We start from the raw sequence: 24,378 nt of genomic DNA on the forward strand, positions 1-24,378 counted from the left end.
AATATCTTCTTAAATTAGGCACTAAACATTTGAGTGCTTATGTATGTATTTCACATGACATAAAAGTCAAAATTTCGTAAACAGGGTGTTACGTTTTAACCTGCAAGACCTCTATTTTAGCAACCTTAGATGCATACTTCCAATCACAAAAATATTCAAAATCGGATGTAGATTTAAGATATTGAAAGTTTGAAGCAAAAATGAAAATGATTCAAAAAATAAAAAGTTTAACTTTTTATACGGGCCCCAGGTCCCCTAACTTATATTTACGGAAATAATCTCCTTTGAAAAAAAATTCCAACGCAAAAAGTTTGAAGTTAGTACGACCAATATTCTTCGAGATATGAAACGCAGCGTTTTGTGACTTACACCACTTTACCCTCGCTGTCAATAACACCTTTGGGGGAAAATTTAGTGGCGAAATGGCGCCAAAAAACCTCTCCGAAAACCCTTGCAGAAAATGAACACAGTCCGTTTTTATGGCAGTAGACGGGCTCCGACTTGACGGCGGGAGCTTTTCTAGTGAAAGACAGACAGTAGGTGTCGCATGGCTGCTTGTTTACCCTCGAGGAACACCAGGGCACTTGTTCCGTGACAGCAGAACATGCTCCATATCATGATACTCCCCCTGACCCTTGCACAGTGTGAGTAAGGTAAGAAGTTTCTCTCAGACGTTTCTAATTCATTGACCAGTGAGTGTAGAAACACCGAATTTGCGATAATAACACCTTGTTTTCAAAAAATGAATGTAATAAAACTACAAGAAACTAAAAGCAGAATTTTATCAACATTAATTCAGAATGCAAACTTTTAATAAAAATAGTACTAACCGAAATGAATTTTTTTGCAAAAATCACGATCGTGAAAATTTACCCTTTTACATTTCATTTTTCTACTTTTTGAAACCCCTTCTTTCAAAAAATAAACGCGATAACTTTTCCGATATTTTTTTTTTGTTTTGTTTTTTGTTTAGAAAGTACTGTCCGACCACGGATTGTATGGAATTTTCAAACGTCCTGATGAGACGAATCTATCTGAATGAGGGGGAAAAGTGAAAATTTGATGCGTGTACTCCGCTCATTTGAATGACTCTGCTTCTGCAAAAGCTGACATCGCTAAAAATAATTGATTTGTCCATTTCCGGCTGTAAAACGAATGTTTGTTTTTCCATACAATCCGTGGTCAGACAGTACCTAGGAAGTAAACTTCTAAGTGAATTTTCAGTTATGTTACAATTTTCTTACCTGGGGGAGGGGGGAGAAAATATTTTTTATGTATTTTAGTTGCATTTTCACTAAAACAGTCAACATTTTTTACAACTCATTGCAGAATAGTCGTTTTTGGCCATATTTTGGTTAAAATAGTCGCCATAGCCACCTATGTTTCAGAATAGTAACTTTAGTCATCAGCGGTGGCCTTAAATATCTTGAACGCACTCAATACATTAAAAAATCGGAAACAATTAATTTTTGTTTTAAATTCTAATTAATAATTAATTACCTTTTTAATGTCTCGTGATCAGAAATATTGTTTTGGAAACTGAGTTTTTATTATTTCTACTCTGCTATCAGACTAAAAATAAATTTCACCACCTGAAGTTGTGCCGGTTTGAACTGGCTAATAATTTCCAAGGAGTATTTTGTTTATCTAAAAAGTTACGGTAACCTTTTTTTTTTTTTTTTTTTTGCTAGAAGTTTTTCGAGTCCGCGTAATCACTGAATAGAAATATAGAACAGTGTTTAGGTTAACAACTTTATTTACACTTTATGCATGAAAAAACAAACACAATGATGAAAATAGTTTATCTTTTAACAATATGAGTAACCAAATATGAGTGATACAACTTTTTATCATTCAAAATGCATAACATGCATAACAAAATGCATAACAAGATCTTTAAAGTTATCTTCAGTTTCCTAAACAAGAAGAGAAGAAAAAAAATTATCACTTCAGTTTAAGAAATCAAGTTTAAATCAAGTTCAGAAATCAAGTTTAAATTAATACATAGTGGTTGTTTCTAAACGCTCTAATTTTAAAGCCACTGCCAAAAGCACCCATATGGGGGGGGGGAGTGAGGGCTCAAGCACCCCCCCCCCCTTTGAAATTAGAGCTTCCTTGCTTTTAGTGCTTTTTTCTTTGCAAAAAATGTAAAAACATTTCTCTCCAGCAATTAATGAATAAGTTATTAAAAATATCAAGTTTTAATAACTCTAATCTGTACTGAAATTGGTTTCTACTGGGAAAATATCTTGCTAAACCATGGGGAAAACATCTGAGCCCCCCCCCCTCTTAAAATTTTGCATATGGGCGCCCTTGGCCACTGGTCAAAACGACTTGATATTTCATCACCAGAACAATAGTGAAACTACGGAGTTTTTTTTTTTTGAAGAAAAATAAAAGTTGCAATACATGTGTCAAAAGATAGTGCTGTTAGAATTAAAATTGTTGCTGTGGAGGTATGCTATTCCCTAAAATGTGGCATCAGCACAGGAACCGTCATTTTACAGTTCCAACTACAGTGATCTCTCGCTTATACGCGACCTCTGTTATACGCGTTTTTCACTTATACGCGTTTTTCTTACGGGCCCGGCCAGCGATATAGGGAAACAATGTTAACTCTTATTCATTTATACGCGAAACCTAAAATGCACCTTTCACTTATGCGCGATAAATTTTTTTCAATTTTAAGTTAAATCGCATATTTGCGCTTTGCTTATCAGAAGATTTGTACCCTTCTTGTTCTGTCTCTTGGAATGTATCGCACGCCTGTATTCCATTGTTCGAATTCTTCCAAACACGCGTTCTTTTTTGCACAAGTGAGCAATTGGGGGTGGAATTAGTCTTGTGATTGACATCGAGAGGGGAGAACGGGTTACAAACGAAAAGGTTGTCATCATTAAAAGTCGTGGTCAAGCGATAAGCATTGACGTTGCCTTTCGAGGATCTTTTCATCCTCGTAGACTATAGCTTTGATCACGCAATTTTTTAGGTTTTGGGGAATTCGCTTACTTGCTGTACAGTGTATAAAAATAACAGAACGTACAACTTTTTTTTTTAATTACAATGCATAAACCTAAAATATATGCATATTGATTCATTAATATTAGTAGTGTACTAATAGTATTACTATAACTGATGTAAACTTATTGCATTTAAGCTTATTTTTGGGTTTTTCGCTTATGCGCGAATTTCACTTGTGCGCGAAAATTTCGTGGTCCCCTTGGGTCGCGTATAAGTGAGAGGTCACTGTAGTAGTAGAGCACTGGGGCGAGCACAGAAATTTTGGAGCCGTCACAAATGACTTTTCCGCCCCCCCCCCTTCCATATTGTTTGCTCCTATATTTCACGCCTAGTTTTTAAAACATTGGGCCCCCTTCAGGCTCAGGCCCGGGCCAACAAGTGTCTCTTCTGCCCTCCCCCTGTGCTCGCCCCGGGTAGAGCAAGGTGAAAGGCATATCAAAAAACTTATGCGTTAATCATCGGTAAACTGTTTCATCAGGCTCCTGCTTTTTCCTGGTCAATATCTTTACTAATAATAAAGCTGAAAGTCTCTCTGTCTGGATGTCCGGAGGATGTCTTGATGTCTGGATCTTTGTGACGCGCATAGCGCCTAGACCGTTCGGCCGATTTTCATGAAATTTGGCACAAAGTTAGTTTGTAGCATGGGGGTGTGCACCTCGAAGCGATTTTTTGAAAATTCGACGTGGTTCTTCTTCTATTCCAATTTTAAGAACAAAACTATCATAAGATGGACGAGTAAATTACGAAATTATCATAACGTGGTACCGTAACATGGGCACAAGCCAATTGGCGAGATACGAAATTATCATAACGTGGAACTGTATCATGGGTACAAGCCAATTGGCGAGAAAATTCACCATACATTATTTGTAAATATACAGGCGAACCAAAAGACCTTTTAATTTTTCTATTACGGGCAAAGCCGTGCGGGTACTACTAGTCATTATATAAACAAATAACCTTGTCTTTTCAATAATAAATTTCTGGTTAACCCTCGAAGTCTATTGTTTATTTTCGGGTAACAACTTTCCCATGTTTAAAGAATCTCAGTATGTTTCCCTTTACATTATCTTGGAATTATATTTTTCCTTCGGAAACCGAAACTCCATGGTCTTATTATTGTTCTGGTGAAATATCAAATCATTATGCTCCGTAATTTTAAAATTAGAGCGTTTTGAAAAATCGCTTCTTTAAGTATAACTACCCTGTATATTAAATTATCAAAATTACACAACTGTCTACACTAAAACTTGGCACCAGGATGTTTTAGATTGTTCTTCTCTCCCCCTCCCTCTCTCTCTCTCTCTCTCTCTCTGACCTGGTGGTTTCTGCTTCTTTTGGGTATTTTTTGGAAAATAGTTATTAAAATTATCATAACTATTGATGTTTCATCTGAAAGATCACTTCTTCCTCTTTTAAAACATATAGATCTGGGATGCAAAACCTATGGCTTGCAAAGCCTGTTGAAATTGCCCACGTGTCCAGTCTAAAAAAAACTTATTATTTTATTCTTTTATTTAATTTATTTATTTAATTATTTATAATTTGTGGCTAATTTATGAAGTATTTACTATTTATCTTTCAGTTTTACAGTTTAAAGGTAGAATACAAGCTGTTTTTCTCCCATTTATCAGCACCAACTTCATGAAAAATCGCACTTGTAAAATTGGTACATTCACAAAAATAATCACTCTGCAAACTGGACCCCCGTAAAAGCGTTACAAGAAAATAATAATAAATGCAAAAATAAATAACTGAGATAACAATATTATTTTCACAGCAGTGAAATTTAACTACAGAGAAAATTAAAATTGAAGCTGTTGTTTTACCGGAAAAAAAAAGATTTTGATTTAAAAAAAATATGGACTTTTAGTTACTTGAGAATAAAAAAGGGATTTTAGGGAAAACAGGCAGCATTTGGGAGAACTACACAAATTATGTGTAAATTTTTGAGAAAAAATGCAAAATAATACTTTCAAAAAAAAAAAATAACAGGTAGAAATACTACAAATACAGCCTTACTTCGAAGTCTTTTTGTCTTAGCTTTGCGTTTCTCGGCAGAATACTTCTTTTGCTCTGATCTTTCTTCCTCAAATATTGTGTCGTGCATTTCCTGGGTGACATCCTTGTCATTTTTTAATAGATGGAAATAGACACCGGCTAGTTTTCTCCGTCGCTTCTGATTCTAAGCAAGACGTTCACATTTAATATTATTATTGAGAATTATAAGTGAACATTTATTCCAGTAAAAAAACATTCTCAATACTCATCCTAGTATGTATAATAGCCAACGATCGAGTAACCCACGAGTTTCAACAATGAAACTCGCGCCACGGCATGATAATTTGATAATATGTTTTGGTAATGTTTAACATGCAGGGAAATGCTTCATTTTGACAACGCTGAACTCGATCCGGTAACTTAACTGCTTTACTGGTGAGACTCATTTCAGGGGAATGAAGAAACGAAAAAGTGGTCAACAATGAACGCTACCTACTGGAGTTTAGCGTTAATCCATTGGAGTTAGGGTTACAATTTCAACTATTAAAATATCACTAAACAGGCAATGGCTTCGTTGAAAAAAGATCAACTTAGGTTCGTGACGACAAAAGTTTACATCGAATGAGTGTTATGAATCCTCGATTAACTAGTTTTGATCTGTCCAAGTCCATGGTGACAGCTGGTGTTGACATTGCAAAAAAAAAAAAAAAAAACGTTCTATGTGAACATAATCAAGGGTGCTCACCTAGAGCAGGAGGCACCATGGCGCAGACTCCGTCATTAAAATTTTTAGAGGGGTGTTTTAAGAGGTTTTTTCTTTTATTTGGGGGGGGGGGACTCTTGCTTTTAGGCGGGTCTTAGCAATACTTAGGGAGTGCGCCCTTGCTCTTAGAGGTGGCACCCCAGACATAAAAGCATGAAATTCATACAATTTTCAGAAACTACTATACTTGCATTTTTACGAAATCGTACATTGAAAAAACTAACAAAGCAAGTATGTATAAGAATTTAAATTTTTTTTTTCATGAAGCCCATTTCTTTGGAGCACTCATTTATAACGAACTAATACCACATTTCCATCGCGCTTGGACTTAAGCAAGTTTGATTGCAGTCTTGATATCTTGAACTTCAAGCCCTTAAAAAACTTGATATAGGACAAAAAAAAACCCTAGATTCTGAATAGTTATATAATGTTATTTATAATCTTTAAAATACGATGGTACAAAAGTTGTACCGCGAAATGATTTGGACTTAACACGCCTCAGTATTGCAGTAGTACCATTTAAACATTCTTTGCTTCTTTTGCCAGGTTGTTTGCAAGGAGAAGATAAGAGACAATCATCTAAGGATCAGCAACGTTCAGAAATGCATTTGTAGCATGTGAAGATAAGAAATTCGGCAAAATAATGGTGACTTTTTCGATTTAACGTCTTTCAGCCTAGGTTTTTTGGATTCCAAATTTCAAACCAGGAAGGAGGATGTTGCCCTGACTTTAAAAAATTAATGTTTTTACTTACGTGGGGGTGGTTTGTATTGTTTTCTGATCAGATTCGCATTACTATGCATCTTTTGCCCCCCCCCCGTAAAAATTCAACACCACGGGCATGCTTCAAACGCAAGAAATTTGAGATAAATTCCGGATTAAGAAAGATTTTTTTTAAGTACAAAAATTAGATCCCTTTAAATCCAGATACACTCAACACATTCACAAATATACATACAGCGAAATCCTGTTGCATTGAATACCAATACAATGAAATACCTGTTTCAGCGCGAGATAAATTTTCAGTCCCAAGTTAATTGCCGTTAACATTGCCTGAATTCCATTACAACAAAATTCCGTTCATGGCGAATAAAATTTGCGGTCCCTTGAAGCTTGTTGCAACGTGATTTCACTATCAACACTATTATGCATACACATGTGTATTTACGTACGTATGATTAGTGTTGGAGTGGGAGTAGAATGTGGGGGGGGGAGGACTTCATTCCCTAAAACCCTTTTGTACAAAACTCTACAGTATTTACTAATTTTGGAAATGAAATGAAGATTTGTTTATGTATCCCCCCCCCACACCACCCCTTTCACCTTACAGCTATCTTAGAGCAATTTTTCCACAGTAAAAAATTACTAAGTTATAACACTATTTCTACAGTTATTTTATGCATTGAAACACAGGTCAATGAATCTGCAAAAATATAGTTGTTCTACCTTTATCATCATACCTCCACTTTCTTCAATATCTTCCGTCATTTTCAACAAATTTAGTGCACGTTCATTTCCAATGACTTTGACCACTCGATCTGAAGTGAAAAAACTGACTAATGAGCATTATTCCATAAAAGCTAAACAAAACACATAAAATCTAAACAAAACCATAAAAACAATATTTCTTTATAAATGATACAAAAAAATCATTGTTATTTTATGAATGCGTAGAAGTTGTAGTCCGGTCAATTTAGACAGTTGAAATAACAAAAATTCCGGGAAAGCTAAATTTTTGTAGAGACCTTGGGTTTACTATTACAAATAAAGTGCCAAAAGTCCCCATCGATCCCATGTGCGCTAAAAAAGTTATTCGGGGACAAAGGTCAAAATTTTAGGTTTTTTGGATTTTTCTCAAAAACCGTAAGTTTTATCGAAAAGTACCGCAGATCAAAGTTGTAGATCTCAAAATTCTCTATAAAAATGGTCCTTATGATTTTTTTCTCCAAGACCAAACCCTCCCAGATATTGCGTACTCTCAAAAGACAGCCAGTCATTTATAGAATCCCCTCTACTCGCGTGGCCTTGAATAACATCTGGCTATTCTAGTCCGTGTGGTTCGCGTACCCAGAGGTGCCCAACCCACTAAGAGCAAAGGCGCACCCCCCTCATTTTCACGGAAATCCCCCCCCAAAAGCATGCCTCCCCCCAAATAAAAAATACTCCTCAAAACAATCCCCCTAAAAATTTCGATGGCGCAGTTTGGGCCATGACCCCTCCTAGGGGGGGGAGGGCACCCCTGACGTACCTGCTTCTTTTAGAGTTAAACGTGCAGTTCGAGTGAATAAACGTATTTATCACAAGCGTCTACTGTTGTTTGTGCTGGTCAATATTTAAGAAAAATGTAACAATTTCGCTTTATTTGCAATAAACTTTTGACTGAAGATGAAACTGTTGTGCTGGGCAGTCGTGGAATGCCAACTTTAATCGATGCAAGTGTCGGGAGAAGTTATAAGAATGCTGGTCATTTAAGAAGTCATAAGTCCGTTACAATTCGCGTGGATTGCAGAAAATCATACACCCGGAAAAATTCAATCTCTGCAGCAACGTGAGGATAAAGAGGCTAGTACTTCAAAAGTAAGTCCTCCTCGTACTGTAGCGCGATTAAGTGAATTTGAATCCAACTTTTGTTTTTAAAAACACTGCTTATTTTGTGGCTGTAAAGCGGATGAGGAGGCTGAGAAGAAGAAAACGCAGAATAATTTAAAAAATATATATATATATATATATATAAAGCAGCGATTAAATCATACTCAAAATTAAAACGTGCAAGAGCACCTTTTGACACACCTCAGAACGATCTTTAACTAATTTTAAAAGGGATTCTTTGAATGTAAGTGTGGAAACTTTATTAAATTTTTCTGCGATAATTCTGCGTTTTGTTCTTCTCAACCTCTTCATCCGCTTCCTCGCCACAAAATAAGCAGTGTTTTTTACAACAAAAGCTGGATTCAGATTCACTTAATCCCGCTCTTGTTCGAGGTGGACTTACTTTTGAAGTACTGGCCATGCTCATTACGGTGGATTGAAAAAAATCAAAATCTGATAAACGCTAAGTAATAGCCCGGAAAAGTTGCCTTTTGTAGAGATATTTGGTTCAACAAAAGGATTTCAACCGCAAAAAATATCTTGAAGTGTCGCTCGCGCCTCAAAGTTGACCATTAATGCATAAAAACTGGAAAAAGTTATAATAATTTCATCAAATATCAAAATTTCAGAAATTTGATGTTATCACTCTTAAGAGCAGACTTTTTGTGTAGATTACACATTGCATAAGATCATTTTAATAATAAACTGTATTTTAAAGTTCCACACATGCGTTGAGTCTTGAATTTGACCCATATAGTCAGAATTGAATAACATCGTGTTGCTCCGTACTTAGAGAAAAAATATTAGAAGTTATTATTTGTAAAAGTTTGCTTTCATATTAATTAATTCTTACATAGATACGAAAAAAAGTAAGTAATAAAAGCATTTCTTATCTAGTAAAAAAATGTTTAATTCTCCACTTAGCAGATAACTTTGGCTCAAAATGTCAAATTTACCTATGATAGAGAACAAAGGTTAAGTATAAAAATTTTAAAATAATGTGGCTTGCAACAGCCTACATCAGTCACCCTTTGAAACAAAAGACGTTGCTAAAGAAATTTTAATGGGTTTTGAGCCCTCAAACTGTAACCACATTGATAACAATAAAACATAAGTTTGGCATGCGAGTTGAACTATTTTACTTTTCATAATTTTCAGTCTTGATTAAAATTGTGGCGTGATGGTATTGTGGCTTAATGTTTCTAGATTCTAATTTGACTCGAATAAATCCATCCCTTTTGGTTAGGCAGCAAACTGTACCTGACATTTATTTTTCTTATTTTACCTATCGTCTCACTGCATTAGTATGACATGTGAGGTTTTGAGTACCTGACACTTCTTTTTCTTATTTTACCTATCTTCTCGCTGCTTTAGTATGACGTTAAGTTTTGAAAACCATACTACTCAGTAGGTACGTCACCAAGCAATTTCTTTCAAAGTTTTATCGGAATTCCCCTTTTTGAAAGAGGGAGCTGCCGAGTTTTACCAGTTATGCTTATCGATGAGCTCATAGCAATCTCTCTGCTTCAAAATTGAAATCTGGAATTATACATGTTCATTGTCCATCTTCGAACTGATCGTCGTAATCCGTCTTGAAACAAGTTCTCTGATGATGGTCATCCGCAATTCCTAGTGTTATATTTTTTAGATTCTCAAAGTAACCAGTTTGCAGAACAAGAGCTGATGTTCTAAACATAGTACGATGGCAAGTTTAAAAAATTCGATTGTATAGCGAAAATTTACAATTTCACATTTCAACTTGAGTTCTTTGATAAGCAGAAGTGGGAAAACTCGGATCATCTTCTTAAGAAAGGAATATCAGATAAAACTTTAAAAGAAATGGTGCTTGAGGGCGTAACTAGTGAATTATATGATTTCCAATACCTCACGTTATACTAAAACAGTGAGACGATGCGTAAAATTAGATAAAGAAGCGTCAAACACAGTTTGTTGTCTAACCAAGAGAGATGGATTTCTTAGAGTCAGATTAAAATACAGAAATCTTTCTCACAATGTATCACTAAGGCCAAACATTGTCAGAAGTCAAGATAATAATGCGACTCGCCAGCCAAACTATGTTTTATTGTATGAAATGTGGCTACAGTTTGAGAGCTCAAAAAACATTTAAAAGGGGGTTGTTTTGAGGGGTATTTTTCTCAGTTTTTGGAGGGGGACTCTTGCTTCTTAGGGGGGGGGGGGTCCGCGATATTGAGGGGTGCGCCCATGCCCTTAGTAGGTCCGGCTCCTTTGGGTACGTGAACGATGCCACCGGACTAGAACAGTCAGATGTTATTCAAGGCCACGCGAGTAGAAGGGATTCTGTAAATGACTGGCTGTCTTTTGAGAGTACGCAATATCTGGGAAGGTTTGGTCTTTGAGAAAAAAATCATAAGGACCATTTTTATAGAGAATTTTGAGATCTACAACTTTGGTCTGCGGTACTTTTCGATAAAACTTACCGTTTTTGAGAAAAATCCAAAAAACCTAAAATTTTGACCTTTGACCCCGAATAACTTTTTTAGCGCACATGGGATCGATGGGGACTTTTGGCACCTTATTTATAATAGTAAGCCCAAGGTCCCTACAAAAATTTAGCTTTCCCGGAATTTTTGTTATTTGATCACTATTTTTATGTCTAAATTGACCGGGCTATTGTTTCTTACTTATTCATAGAGAAGGAAAAAAGATTGAAGCAACAAATTTAAAATGATAAAAAAAATTAAACTAATATTTAGCAGGTTAGGGTATGAGGCTAATTATATATGATTTTTTTTCTTTTCTTTTTTTGAAAGTTAATCATTGATTTTAAAAAAATATTTTCAAAGAAGAAGGATGGCAGGAGAAAGGAAACTTTAAGTGTAGCAAGGTAGCATAGTATTTAGTTTCAAGAATTTAATAGTTAAAATTAATTTTTAAGCAAAAATTAAAACATTATGGAAAATATTTGCATCAAAACATGAGAATGATTGAGGATGAGGCAAACAAAAGTATAACTGCTCATCTGCCGTGGCCAGGTAAAATCAGTAACTTCAATTTTTTGAGCAATCACGATTGCTTATTGCTTTCATTTGACTGTTTTGATGTGCTATCATTTTATTTTCCCGCCAGCACCCTCTGCAGCATCACCGTCGACCGGCTCCTCACGATGCTGCCCCTCTAGCGAAAGCCGTCTCGAGGTTGCGTTCATATCCCACACACACACACACATACACACACACACACGAACACATATACACACACAAACGCATACATACAGACACCTACACGTACACACAGACAAACACATACACACACATCCACACAACTACCCACATATTCATGCATGCACACAGACACAAACACATATGCCTACACACACACATACACATACCCCGCCCCCACGCACACAAACACTCATACACACAATTACCCACACACTCATGCCTGCACACAGACACAAACACACATGCCTACACACACATACCCCCCTACACACAAACACACATACCTCCCACACACACACATAAACACACGCCTACATACACACACACTCCTGATTGCGAAAAACATAATTTGAATTCAAGAGGTCAAAATTAAAATTAATTTTTCTTTTTTTTTTCTTCTTTTTTTTTTTTTTTTTTTTTTTTTGTCATCTATTGCAGGCTAGCTTTATCGTACAAGCTTGCCTATTTGGTTTCCGCTGAAAAAAAAAACCTCTGATTCCAAGCTTGCCCTATAGTTTGCATTCAATCCAAAAAAAAAAACGCGTTTCTTCAGATATCTCCAAAACTCATTTCTGCAGACACTGCTGCTTACCTGGCCACGGCAGTAATAAACTATGAAATAACTGACATATGAGATAGTTCTTTTTTTCTCCTAAACCCCTTATTATCTTTTTAGCGGTATTTTTTTCTTCGACAGTCAGTTCCAAATGCTTTTTCTCATTTCTTTGATCATGTTCTTCAGCAAACAAGTGATCATGTCTTTCTAACCCACGGGCATTTTCTGGTTTATCTTTGAAGCAGCAATCTTGCGAAGTTTCCACATTCATTTCATCTTGTAACACATCACTCCAAGTGTTTAGCTTCCTCTTCTTCAAAGAAGCTTTTGATACATCAGTAGGCAGCTCACTTGATTCCTCGATATGATCAAATCCTCTTTTCAAAACTGCAGACTCTGTCTGACTTCCAACAAAACTACTGTCTGATGAAGACACTAATCCGGAACAGTAAGTTGAGCTCAGTTCCATAATCTGAAATTAAAAAAAAATACAGTAAATAATTGATTTATATAGAAACATTAGTGGTACCCGCACGGCTTTGCCTGTAACAGCAAAATTAAAAGGTCTTTTGGTTCGCCTGTATATTTACAAATAATGTGTGGTGAATTTTCTCGCCAATTGGCTTGTACCCATAATACGGTTCCACGTTATGATAATTTTGTATCTCGCCAATCGGCTTGTGCAAAAGTTACGGTTCCACGTTATGATAATTTCGTAATTTACTCGTCCATCTTATGATAATTTTGTTCTTAAAATTAGAATAGAAAAAGAACCACATCGAAATTTCGAAATATCGCTTCGAAGTGCACACCCCCATGCTACAAATTAACTTTGTGCCAAATTTCATGAAAATCGGCCGAACGGTCTACGCGCTATGCGCGTCACAGAGATCCTGACAGACAGAGAGACTTTCAGCTTTATTATTAGTAAAGATAAATCAGGGTGTCTACTGAAAATAATTTTTAAAATTCCCTCACTTTTCCAGGCTTTCCATACCACAAACAAAAATTTTCCAGGTGATTTTTTAAAGGTTAGTTTAGCTGCTTTCGCTATTTTTTTAGTGGTTGCCAATGCTTATGTGACATTTTATACACATTACGTTTATATCACTGTTTAATGTAATTCCATGTGATAAAAATTAAAACATTTTTCACAAACGTGAATGGGTTTTGATAATTTGTGCTTTCCTTAATCAAGGCAGAGTAGAAAACATCTAATCCCTCAGACTCACATTTAAATCAGACATTTCCTTTTTAAGGGGATCCAGTTTAGGCGGGTCAAAAAAAAAAACCTTTTTTATGTCATACTAGTGATACCCGCACGGCTTTGCCCGTAATAGAAAAATCAAAAGGTTTTTTGGTTCGCCTGTATATTTACAAATAATGTATGGTGAATTTTCTCGCCAGTTGGCTTGTACCCATCTTACGGTTCCACGTTATGATAATTTCGTATCTCGCCAATTGGCTTGTGCCCATGTTACGGAACCACGTTATGATAATTTCGTAATTTACTCGTCCATCTTATGATATTTTTTTTCTTAAAATTGGAATAGAAAAAAACCACATCGAGTTTTCGAAAAATCGCTTCGCGGTGCACACCCCCATGCTACATACTAACTTTGTGCCAAATTTCATGAAAATCGGCCGAACGGTTTAGGCACTATGCGCCTCACAGACATCCTACAGACATCCAGACATCCTCCGGACAGAGAGACTTTCAGCTTTATTATTAGTAAAGAAAATGTTGATAAAACTATTCAACAATTATGTTGCGAAAATTTCCAATTAGTTCCGATGCTAGTGAGCACTTAAGTGCCTTTGGAGGTTTAAAAACGTTCACAGTAGCTTTTTTCCCAAACGCGTTTTTCACAAAACATCTTTTTTTTCAACTGGTGGGCATTCTAGGGCAATTCCATGAAAAGTGAAACCAGTAGCTCAAAATTTCATATTGCAGTTATGTTGCTATATCACATATCACTGTAAAGCTTAAAATGTGTATTTTCAGAATATTGCATTGATTTTTCAATAAAAGTTAAATAATAATTTTTTTCCCTTGTTGGAAGTATGATATTTGGGCCTTAAATAACAATCAGAAAAAAAATACCACATTTTCAAACGTTTATTTCTAGTGGCAAAATACAACTAAACAAAATTAATTGCAATGCAGTTTAAACTATTAACACGATACTATAATAACATGCATTCATTTAATTTTTTTTTCCAAAATAAAACTAGGCAATTTAAATTTAAAAAAAATGAAGTTTAATGTTACGTCCGTAACAAAAAATTTAGCAAAAGCTGTCATTACTTCCTAAAAAATCAAATTAAAAGAAATCCTATTTTGTATCTTTAGCAATTCATCAGAGTAATTGTTTACTTAGTTTAAAACATTACAATTTCGTTAGTTTTTTTAAAAATTGGCGTTACAGACGTAACATCTTTTCTTTCGGACGTAACAAAAAGCAGTAAGTTACGTCCGTAACACGTGTATATTTCCAATTAAGTAGAAAAAAAGCACAGGATAGGCAATGAAAATATAGTGTATGACATATAATACGATATAACAAAACTTCTCATACTCTGATTTTCAAATTTTTTATAAATGTTAGTGGATATTTAATTTTTTTTTAATTATTCAAATACACATGTAGGCCGCTCAAAATAAGTTTTTTTTTTTTTTTTGTCCTCCAAATCATGCAATAAATTCAATTGAGGTTAATAATTCTACACAAGTAATTAATGCTTAATAACTTGTATGAAAATATTCTAGAGTTAAAGTTTCTTAATTTCTGAAACTTTGCTTCATCAGTGCACTTTATTTGAAAAGTTATATATATATATATATATATATATATATATATGTCACAAAAAAATGTGTTCTTCGAGTAGATTTTAGGTAAAATTACTCTATCATTTAACAGGATGAAATCCAAAGCATTTTGTGCACACTTTTCATTTATAAAGTTTTTTTTTTTTTTTTTCAAATTTTTATTACATGTATGTTAATCATAGTTTTTCTCTTCAAACTTCTATCATTCTGACAGCATGGCCAAATCGATATTACTTCATTAAAAATTAACTAAAGAGATAAGAATTTGTCCTGTTGTTGATTAGTTTAATCCAAAGCTACTGATTTACTTGTTTGTTATTTACTCTCCACAAAAATTAATATTTAGATTAATGTTTCATCGATACATTGAATATTTTACAGTTTTAAAACTTAAATTAAAAAACATAGATTAGAGTTAAAAAGTACTAAAAATTAAACTAGCTACATCCGATCCCCAGATAAAGCATATCTTTTTTTTGAAGCAAGATTTAGATTACTTAGGCAAATGGTGGCCAAAATGTATTCTCCTATGACAGTTTCGACCGGTTTTTCCACTTATGGCAAAAACATGCCAATTCTATAAAAAAGTGATCGAAATCAAAGGCAAATGTTAAACTTTAAAAGAAATTTGGCAGTTTATATGTTTGGTGAGAGATAGAGAAAATCATCGAAAATTCTCAAAGTACTCCTAAAACCTGTCACAGATTCACAGAAGAAAACAACTTTACTAAAGTTTAGCTTGTAGAAGCCTCCCCTCGCCCCTCCCCCCATGATCATGTTAAAAATAAAATTTATTTGTAACTGAATACTGAATAACTCCACACTTTCCTTTTGCTGAATTTCCCCTTGGATAATTTTACTTCCTATGATGCACCAATTTATTTTTAACATATTTATTTACATGGTGGTATATGCAGGGAGCCCTCCCCAAATCTTTGAAAACTCTTAAGGTATAACTTTAAGTGTCAAAATAATGTGTTAATCTATACCATTGCACTCTCTTAACAAAAATTATTAGTATATCTAAGCTTTCATTTGCTTTGTGCAATCAGCATATCAGACATGTTACGTCCGTAACACATTTTTGTTACGTCCGTAACAACTATATTAATTTCTATCATAAATTTTGTAAACAATATCCATGAAAACTTTATGGTTTTAGAAAGGTTGAAATCTCTAGAACAAGTACTTAAAAGAAAAGTTTAGCAATCTATGAATAATTCACAGGAATATTGGCTATTGTACGACAATGTATACAGTTTGTTTTATGAGTTACGCCCGTAACAGGCAGTTTTAATTTTTTGTTATCAAGCAATCTGTATCCAAATTTTTGATAGCATAAATAACACCAAACTGTACAACAGAAAAAAAAATGTAGCTTTTGATGAAACCAAATTGAAATTATGTGTACTTAAAGTCTGATTGTTACGTCCGTAACGGTGGAATTGCCCTCTAGCTCAAAGAGTTATTGACCAATTGTTCTGAAAATTGGTGGGTCTACCCTTTATTTAATTATACTTTATATGAACCTAACTGTGAGATGATATTGATAAAAAAAAAAGTTTTCTTTACTAATAATAAAGCTGAAAGTCTCTCTGTCCGGATCTCTGACTGACAGGATCTCTGTGACGCGCATAGTGCCTAGACTGTTTGGCCGATTTTTATGAAATTTGGCACCATGCATGTTAGTTTGTAGCATGGGGGTGTGCACCTCGAAGCGATTTTACGAAAATGCGATGTGGTTATTTTCCTATTCCAACTTTAAGAACAAAATTATCATAAGACGGACGAGTAAATTACGAAATTATCATAACGTGGAACCGTAACATGGGCACAAAAACCAATTGGCGAGAAAATTCACCATACATTATTTGTAAATATACAGGCGAACCAAAAGACCTTTTAATTTTTCTATTACGGGCAAAGCCGTGCGGGTACCACTAGTTATTAATTAAAAAAAAAAGTTTTTTAATGCAAGAAGTGTGAAAATAAGCGGGCATTTAACAAATTTATAGAAAATTTGGATTTTATTTTATCAACAGTAGTGGCTGTCATTTGATTACAATCAACAAAGCACAACGTATCTTCGTATTAATACCGGGAGAATGCGAAGTAGATCGAGTAGATAAGAGGGTTGGAGATAAGCAGCTTATGCGCCTAACAAGCTTAAAACGTTGGAGATTTCTTTTCAGCAATTTTTGAGTCATTTTTTGTGTAACCGAGAGGCATTCTTTCCTAAAATCAGATTTAACAGTATCTGATGCTTTACTCTCTTTAAGGCTACGTCTTTCTGCAAAACCAGTTCACATCCATAAGTGGTAAAAGATTACATTTCTGGGTAACATCCACTTTTATTTCATTACAGAATTGTTTTTCTCTACAACAGAATTTTTAAGAAAATAGATAATTATTATTTAATTATTATATTAGAAATTAAAAAGAATCATTAAATTGTTAAATGTCAAATACATCTCTTCACACAGGAAAGGGGCCATTGGTTTACCAGCCTGAAATCTTATTACAAAACCTTGCAATTCCGATGCCACCGAAATAAGGAAACCCAATTTTGCTCCCGAAAGTTCACTGCACTTCAACATTGATTTCACTGTGTCATAGGTATTTGTACTCGGTTCAACATTTGCAACCTCCTCCTTTTGAACAAAGACTTAAGTGTGGCAAAATATCTAAAGCCCTTTGTGCAACAGCTGAGCTCTCTACTCACCGAATCGAACAAATATTCCGTGGAAAAACATTAGTGTTTGTTAAGCGTAAAAATCAGCATGTCTGGCTGATGAATATTTTTAAAAAACGAGCTCATGTGTGCATCACATGACTTCCTTTTACTCCAATTTAATGTCGTTTTCTCATTATTGGCAGTTTTAATATGATTCAATAGTTTTCTCTCTAAATATCACCAGCAATGGCCAAATTGAAACCAGATTAAAAAAAAAAAATTAAATCGCCAAATTTGTCGCCAAGTTGGCGACCAAAAGACAGACGATATATTGCCCAGTGTCTGCCAAATTATAACACCACTTGAGTTTACATCAAAATTAACAATGATTTCCCCCCAAAAAGGGGCAAAAGACCCCTTTTGGAGCATACGAATGTAACCAAAAAGGAAGGTGCACAACTAGACCCCACTAGGAGTCTAGTACCAAGTTTCAACTTTCTAGGACATTCCGTTCTTGAGTTATGCGACACACATACGCACATACATACGTACATACAGGCGTCACGAAAAAATTCGTTGTAATCAACTCGGGGATCGTCAAAATGGATATTTCGGTTGTCTGTACGTTCCTAGGCACATATCCACGTGTGGTCGGGTTGAAAAAAAACTCAACATTCATTTGGGGGGTGAGCAAAATGGATATTAAGGCCGATTTTTATGTGAAAATGTTTTCGCAAATACAATACTTCCTTTTTTGTAAAAGGAAGTAATTAAGACAGCATAGAGAAACCTATTTTGATTTCAGGATTTAAATCCTGTTTTAAAAGCACCATGGACAATATGGAGATCACAGGATCCAATATCCAAAAGAAATTTTGAACCAAAATTCTCTTGTAAATTATTAAGTTTGAGGAAAGAAATATTTTCTTTTAGTAATTTCAAGTTGCATGAATTTCTGACCAAATGTATTTTACTAAACTGCAAAAAAGGAAAACAAATATTTTTAAGAGATCAATATCAAGAAAAAAAAACTTGAACATAATTGATTACAAATTTCTGAAGAATAAATTGAAGAAAGAATTGATATACATTTAACATAACAAATTTAAACAGGGTTCGTACTCAGTTTCAGAAATAAAATGAAGGAGTTTTGAAGGAGTAAAATGAGATTTTGAAGGAGTACTAATGGGCTGTCCTTAAATGATGTTGCACTTTTTTTTTCAACATGTTTGAACCCCTTCCCGTTTGTCACAAAGTGTAGCACTTTATCTTACTCCTCCTCTTATCACATGTTATATTTTTTAAAAACATAGTGTTATAACAACTGCGTGTTGTTACTTTTCGTCACCCTCTCTCTTCTCCTTGTCACATTTTCATGAACCTGTCTCCCCCTCAAGGCAGGACATTACTTGTGGATAATTCATTTCACAATATCATAAATGTGATTTTCTAAACAATTGTTTTTTAACACAATCACTTAATATAGTACATCTGCTTATGTATTTTTAAATATTTTAATAATAATTAGACACAAAATGACTTTTGCAGCTGAGAGTGGGGTGGAGAGAAAAGCAATAATTATAAAACTTGAAAAAATAGCCAAGCACAATTTAAGCATATTTTAATTCACTTATGAAATGTTTTAGTCTTCTAATAAAACTTTCACCTTCAACTTTTAGGACATAACTATGATCAATTTGTAAATCGCATCTTTATGAAAAAAAAATACACGAAATTACTACATTAAAATCGCCCTTTTCGCTCTTGCGATAAAGTTAAGTTGTCAAACGAAGTATTTCAATTAAGGGTCCATAACAGATTAGAAACAGAATATTATAATCAGTTGAATTCTCAAAATCATAACACACTCATCAATTATTTAAAATCATGACAGGATAAAAATTGCGAAACGCAATTGCAGGGGTGTCCACCTAGGGGGTTCATGGCGCAGACTGCGCCATTGAAATTTTTAGGTAGGGGGTGTTTTGATGGGTATTTTTCACTTTTTTGGGAGGAGGCTCTTGATTTAGGGGGGTTCTTTGCAACATTTAAGGGGGGTGCACGGGTGCGCCCTTGTTCTAAGGAGGAATGGGCACCCCTGCAATTGTGAATACATGCCACATCAGTCAAAACTAGGGGCCCAGATAGAATCGGAGTAGTATAAATTTTATGAGTTTTATTGTAGGAGGGCCACTGAGCAACATGACAAAGGGCCCACCTTGGCTCTTGATGGCCCTGGCAACAGATGCAGAATGTTCGCATCAGGTGTCTATGGATGTCATTTTTTAACTACCAATTAGGGAGTGGCAATGGATCGACGGAATAAAAGTTTCGAAATCTCCAAGTTAGACCTCAACATAAAAAAGGGGAGACTAAAAGAAAAAAAAAAGTAGTAGTGCCTGGGCTAAAATATATTTTAAAACTACAGAAATGGAAAACAGAAAAATTAAGTGTTAAAACGCACATGAAAATTTATTATATTCCTAACTGCCTCTTCAATAAAAAAACAAGAAAAAGAAACTAGAAGCAATAAATTTAATAAGTAATTTTAGATAATATTTTGTACAACTTAAACTTAAAATAAGCAAGTTTCAGGCATAGCAAATAGGCAACCAAAGGTTGAAAATGCATCGCAAGGTTGAAAATAGGTTTTGGTTAGATATTGGTTTTTTTCATACGTTCATCCGATCATTCGAAACATCGGAGGATGGTTTAAAACCAACCTATATCCGACTAAACGCATTCCCAACTTATTTCTAACCTTAAAACCTGTTTCACATTTACGCCCATTTATTGCAAGCGCGTTCTGCGAAGCGTGCGTAATGCGTCCCATAAGCCCCCCCCCCCCGCCTCTGCAGTCTTGTTGAGACCCAGGACTTGAAAGGGGTGAGGGAGGAGTGAGCCGGGGGCATAGCCGTTTTCTTTTTCATTCCAGGGTCACATACACATTCACACGTGTCGTACTTGCTCACGGCTAGTATTCGATCCTCGCAAGTACTCAAGTTTTCCAAAGTAAATCAATTCATTTTCCCAACTATTTTTCTTTCTTTCAATAAATTTAAAACTAAGATAAAACATTTTGTGTTTGTGTGTGTGATTATTAAATGCATTCTACTTTTATTTGTTTTCCAAGCACGACAAATCATTGTTGGCTGTGCAGGCCTAGATTTTTTCATTTTAAACTGCTTGAATTTTTTCAACAAATTCGTTTTGCCAGGGGTTTTTAGGGGGAGTTTGTTTCTAGGGGTAGTTTCTCTTTTTTTTGGGGGGGGGGGGTCTCCGATGAATCAAAATTCTTAATTTTTGTGCATTCGAACTGATTTTTTTTTTTTTTTTTTTTTTTTTTTTTGATAGATGCTTTATCTAGTTTTCTAAAGAATTTTGTGAATGCTTAGAATTCGTTTCAGAATTTCGTGTTGTTCCTTTGTTTAACTTCGGTAATTTTAAACGCACAATATTTAAAAATAGTTTGCTAATCATACAAATTACACGTGCAATTTACCATAGAAATAAAATGAGTACTTTTCATGATATTCAAGTTTAACCCACGTCATTTTAATTGTTTTGAAGATTTACTAACTGAATGTGTATGCGTATGTTTCTTTCTTTTTTTTTTTTTTTTTTTTTTTCAGATCAAAGCAAAATTGAACCTTCAAACAAGTTAGGTTATTTTTCATGGCAGAATTTTTAAGTCAAAAATTTTATTCTGTCTTAAGAATAACCTTGCTTGTAATTAATATTTCCTGAAAAAAAGAAAGAAACTAATGTATACTTATGAAGATAATTTTCGAGTAATTTTTTCAGAAAAATAAAAGGTTATTATTCTGAAGAATTTTTTCTGCTTGAATTTTTTCAACAAATTCGTTTTGCCAGGGGTTTTTAGGGGGAGTTTGTTTCTAGGGGTAGTTTCTCTTTTTTTTGGGAGGGGGGGTCTCCGATGAATCAAAATTCTTAATTTTTGCGCATTCGAACTGATTTTTTTTTTTTTTTTTTTTTTTGATAGATGCTTTATCTAGTTTTCTAAAGAATTTTGTGAATGCTTAGAATTCGTTTCAGAATTTCGTGTTGTTCCTTTGTTTAACTTCGGTAATTTTAAACGCACAATATTTAAAAATAGTTTGCTAATCATACAAATTACACGTGCAATTTACCATAGAAATAAAATGAGTACTTTTCATGATATTCAAGTTTAACCCACGTCATTTTAATTGTTTTGAAGATTTACTAACTGAATGTGTATGCGTATGTTTCTTTCTTTTTTTTTTTTTTTTTCAGATCAAAGCAAAATTGAACCTTCAAACAAGTTAGGTTATTTTTCATGGCAGAATTTTTAAGTCAAAAATTTTATTCTGTCTTAAGAATAACCTTGCTTGTAATTAATATTTCCTGAAAAAAAGAAAGAAACTAATGTATACTTATGAAGATAATTTTCGAGTAATTTTTTCAGAAAAATAAAAGGTTATTATTCTGAAGAATTTTTTCTGCTTGAATTTTTTCAACAAATTCGTTTTGCCAGGGGTTTTTAGGGGGAGTTTGTTTCTAGGGGTAGTTTCTCTTTTTTTTGGGAGGGGGGGTCTCCGATGAATCAAAATTCTTAATTTTTGCGCATTCGAACTGATTCTTTTTTTTTTTTTTTTTTTTGATAGATGCTTTATCTAGTTTTCTAAAGAATTTTGTGAATGCTTAGAATTCGTTTCAGAATTTCGTGTTGTTCCTTTGTTTAACTTCGGTAATTTTAAACGCACAATATTTAAAAATAGTTTGCTAATCATACAAATTACACGTGCAATTTACCATAGAAATAAAATGAGTACTTTTCATGATATTCAAGTTTAACCCACGTCATTTTAATTGTTTTGAAGATTTACTAACTGAATGTGTATGCGTATGTTTTTTTTTTTTTTTTTTTTTTTTTCAGATCAAAGCAAAATTGAACCTTCAAACAAGTTAGATTATTTTTCATGGCAGAATTTTAAAGTCAAAAATTTTATTCTGTCTTAGGAATAACCTTGCTTGTAATTAATATTTCCTGAAAAAAAGAAAGAAACTAATGTATACTTATGAAGATAATTTTCGAGCAATTTTTTCAGAAAAATAAAAGGTTATTATTCTGAAGAATTTTAAGATATTGAAGAAGAAGATTTTTCTTTTTAAGATATTGAAGAATTATCAATATCTTAAATTTTTGTTTATATTTTATTGAAACGTTTGTAAATGATAGAGAAGTGATAAATTGTACGTCAAATTCAGCCATTTTATCATTTTATGTTAATATGACTGAAAAATTATTCTTTACACTCGCTCTTCTAAGAGCACCTCGAGGTAATACTTATTTTATTAATGAGATGCTACAGTTGATTTTTTACATCGAAATTACGTTTGAAAATTGTTAGTTTACTGTTGTGTTTTACATTGGAACAACATTAGAAAATGTTGGTTAAGCGTTGCTTTTTACATCGAAATTGCGTTTTTAAATGGTTAGTTTACTGTTGTATCTTACATTGGAATAACATTGGTTGAACGTTGTATTTTACATCGAAATTACGTTTGTAAATGGTAAGTTTACAGTTGTATTCTACATTAGAGTAACGTTTGAAACTAACCAATAACCAACCGTTGGATAACCGTTTTCCGACGTACCGTTTTAAGGTACGTTCCGACGTAAGATGCCGACGCTGGTTCAATGTAATATGATAACGTTGTGCCAATGTTCGTGTGCTAGTTGGGTGCTCTGAATGATTGTTAATAGGAGGGAAAAATCGCTATTCATGTGAAACTATAGACCTTAGATATCTAAGTCAAGCCCAAACTTTAAACCAACTTTTTGAGCATTTTAATTAAAAGTTCATCAAATCGAAATACCAATCTTATTTCAAGAAACTGAATCATGATCAGGCCCGGGTCTACATTTTGGGCCCCCCCCCCTGCAACAAATTCTGTAGGGCCCATTCCCCCGAGGGTAGCAGTGCAACGTTAATAAGTCTTGGTGGTGTTCAATTTTTTTCTTACCCCCTCCCCCTTCCCGCACTGCAACAAAAAAAAAAAAAAAAAAAAACGATTACAGCTTGACCACGAAAAGAAGGCGGATGACCTTGAAGCGAAACATTATTTGTATCATTTGCAATAGGTAGAATCTGCCAGAAAGTACCGAATAGTAAGAGGCATGGTCTAGCTAATCCTATCAATTCCAAAATAATAACAAACAACCTGTTACAAATGATACAAATGATGTTTTTGCTTCAAGGTCATCCGCCTTCTTTCCACGGTCAAGCTATATAAGTTTTACCCTTTCATATCAGTGTTTGCTGGGCAAAAACAATTACGGCATGTATTTTTTTTTTACCATAACAATAAGAAAACCTGCGTTGTGTCTGAAAAGTTTCCCGAAAAAGAAAATACAAAAATAAGTTTAAACTTTAATTCCCTTACTTTGGAAACTTGCAAGTAAACGCGTCTGCCTTCGCACTCGTTTAAACGAGAACCAAACAAGTTGAACAATTTGTATGTATCTTTCATTTCATTTGGCGCAATTGCGCATGGAAGGTGAGGACTTTAGTTCTGAAAGATTTTCCTCTTCTTTACGAATGAAACATACACAAAAAAACAACGGAAAATCCTACAACATTAAGCTCTCAGACCACATCTAATCGCTATCGGCGCACAAACTGATTTTTAATTCCATAAAACAGTACAAAAAGGGAAAGATAGTTTTAACGGTCTTTCTAAAATGATCAAGCATTT

At 34.2% G+C, this 24,378-nt stretch overlaps 1 protein-coding gene across 1 annotated transcript; it reads right to left on the bottom strand.

Annotated features, from left to right (window-relative positions):
- Positions 1 to 1,755: 1,755 nt before the first annotated feature.
- On the bottom strand, positions 1,756 to 24,132 carry LOC129226319 (phosphorylated adapter RNA export protein-like). The gene is made up of 5 exons (XM_054860920.1): positions 24,067 to 24,132; positions 12,170 to 12,605; positions 7,232 to 7,323; positions 5,044 to 5,206; positions 1,756 to 1,916 (listed from the first exon to the last, which is right to left on the bottom strand). The coding sequence occupies exons 2-5, from the start codon at positions 12,600 to 12,602 to the stop codon at positions 1,909 to 1,911; spliced, it is 696 nt and encodes a 231-aa protein (XP_054716895.1). The 5' UTR covers positions 12,603 to 12,605; positions 24,067 to 24,132; the 3' UTR covers positions 1,756 to 1,908.
- Between the last annotated feature and the right edge of the window lie 246 nt (positions 24,133 to 24,378).

The sequence above is a fragment of the Uloborus diversus genome, chromosome 7, assembly GCF_026930045.1.
Source record: "Uloborus diversus isolate 005 chromosome 7, Udiv.v.3.1, whole genome shotgun sequence".
NCBI lineage: Eukaryota > Metazoa > Arthropoda > Arachnida > Araneae > Uloboridae > Uloborus > Uloborus diversus.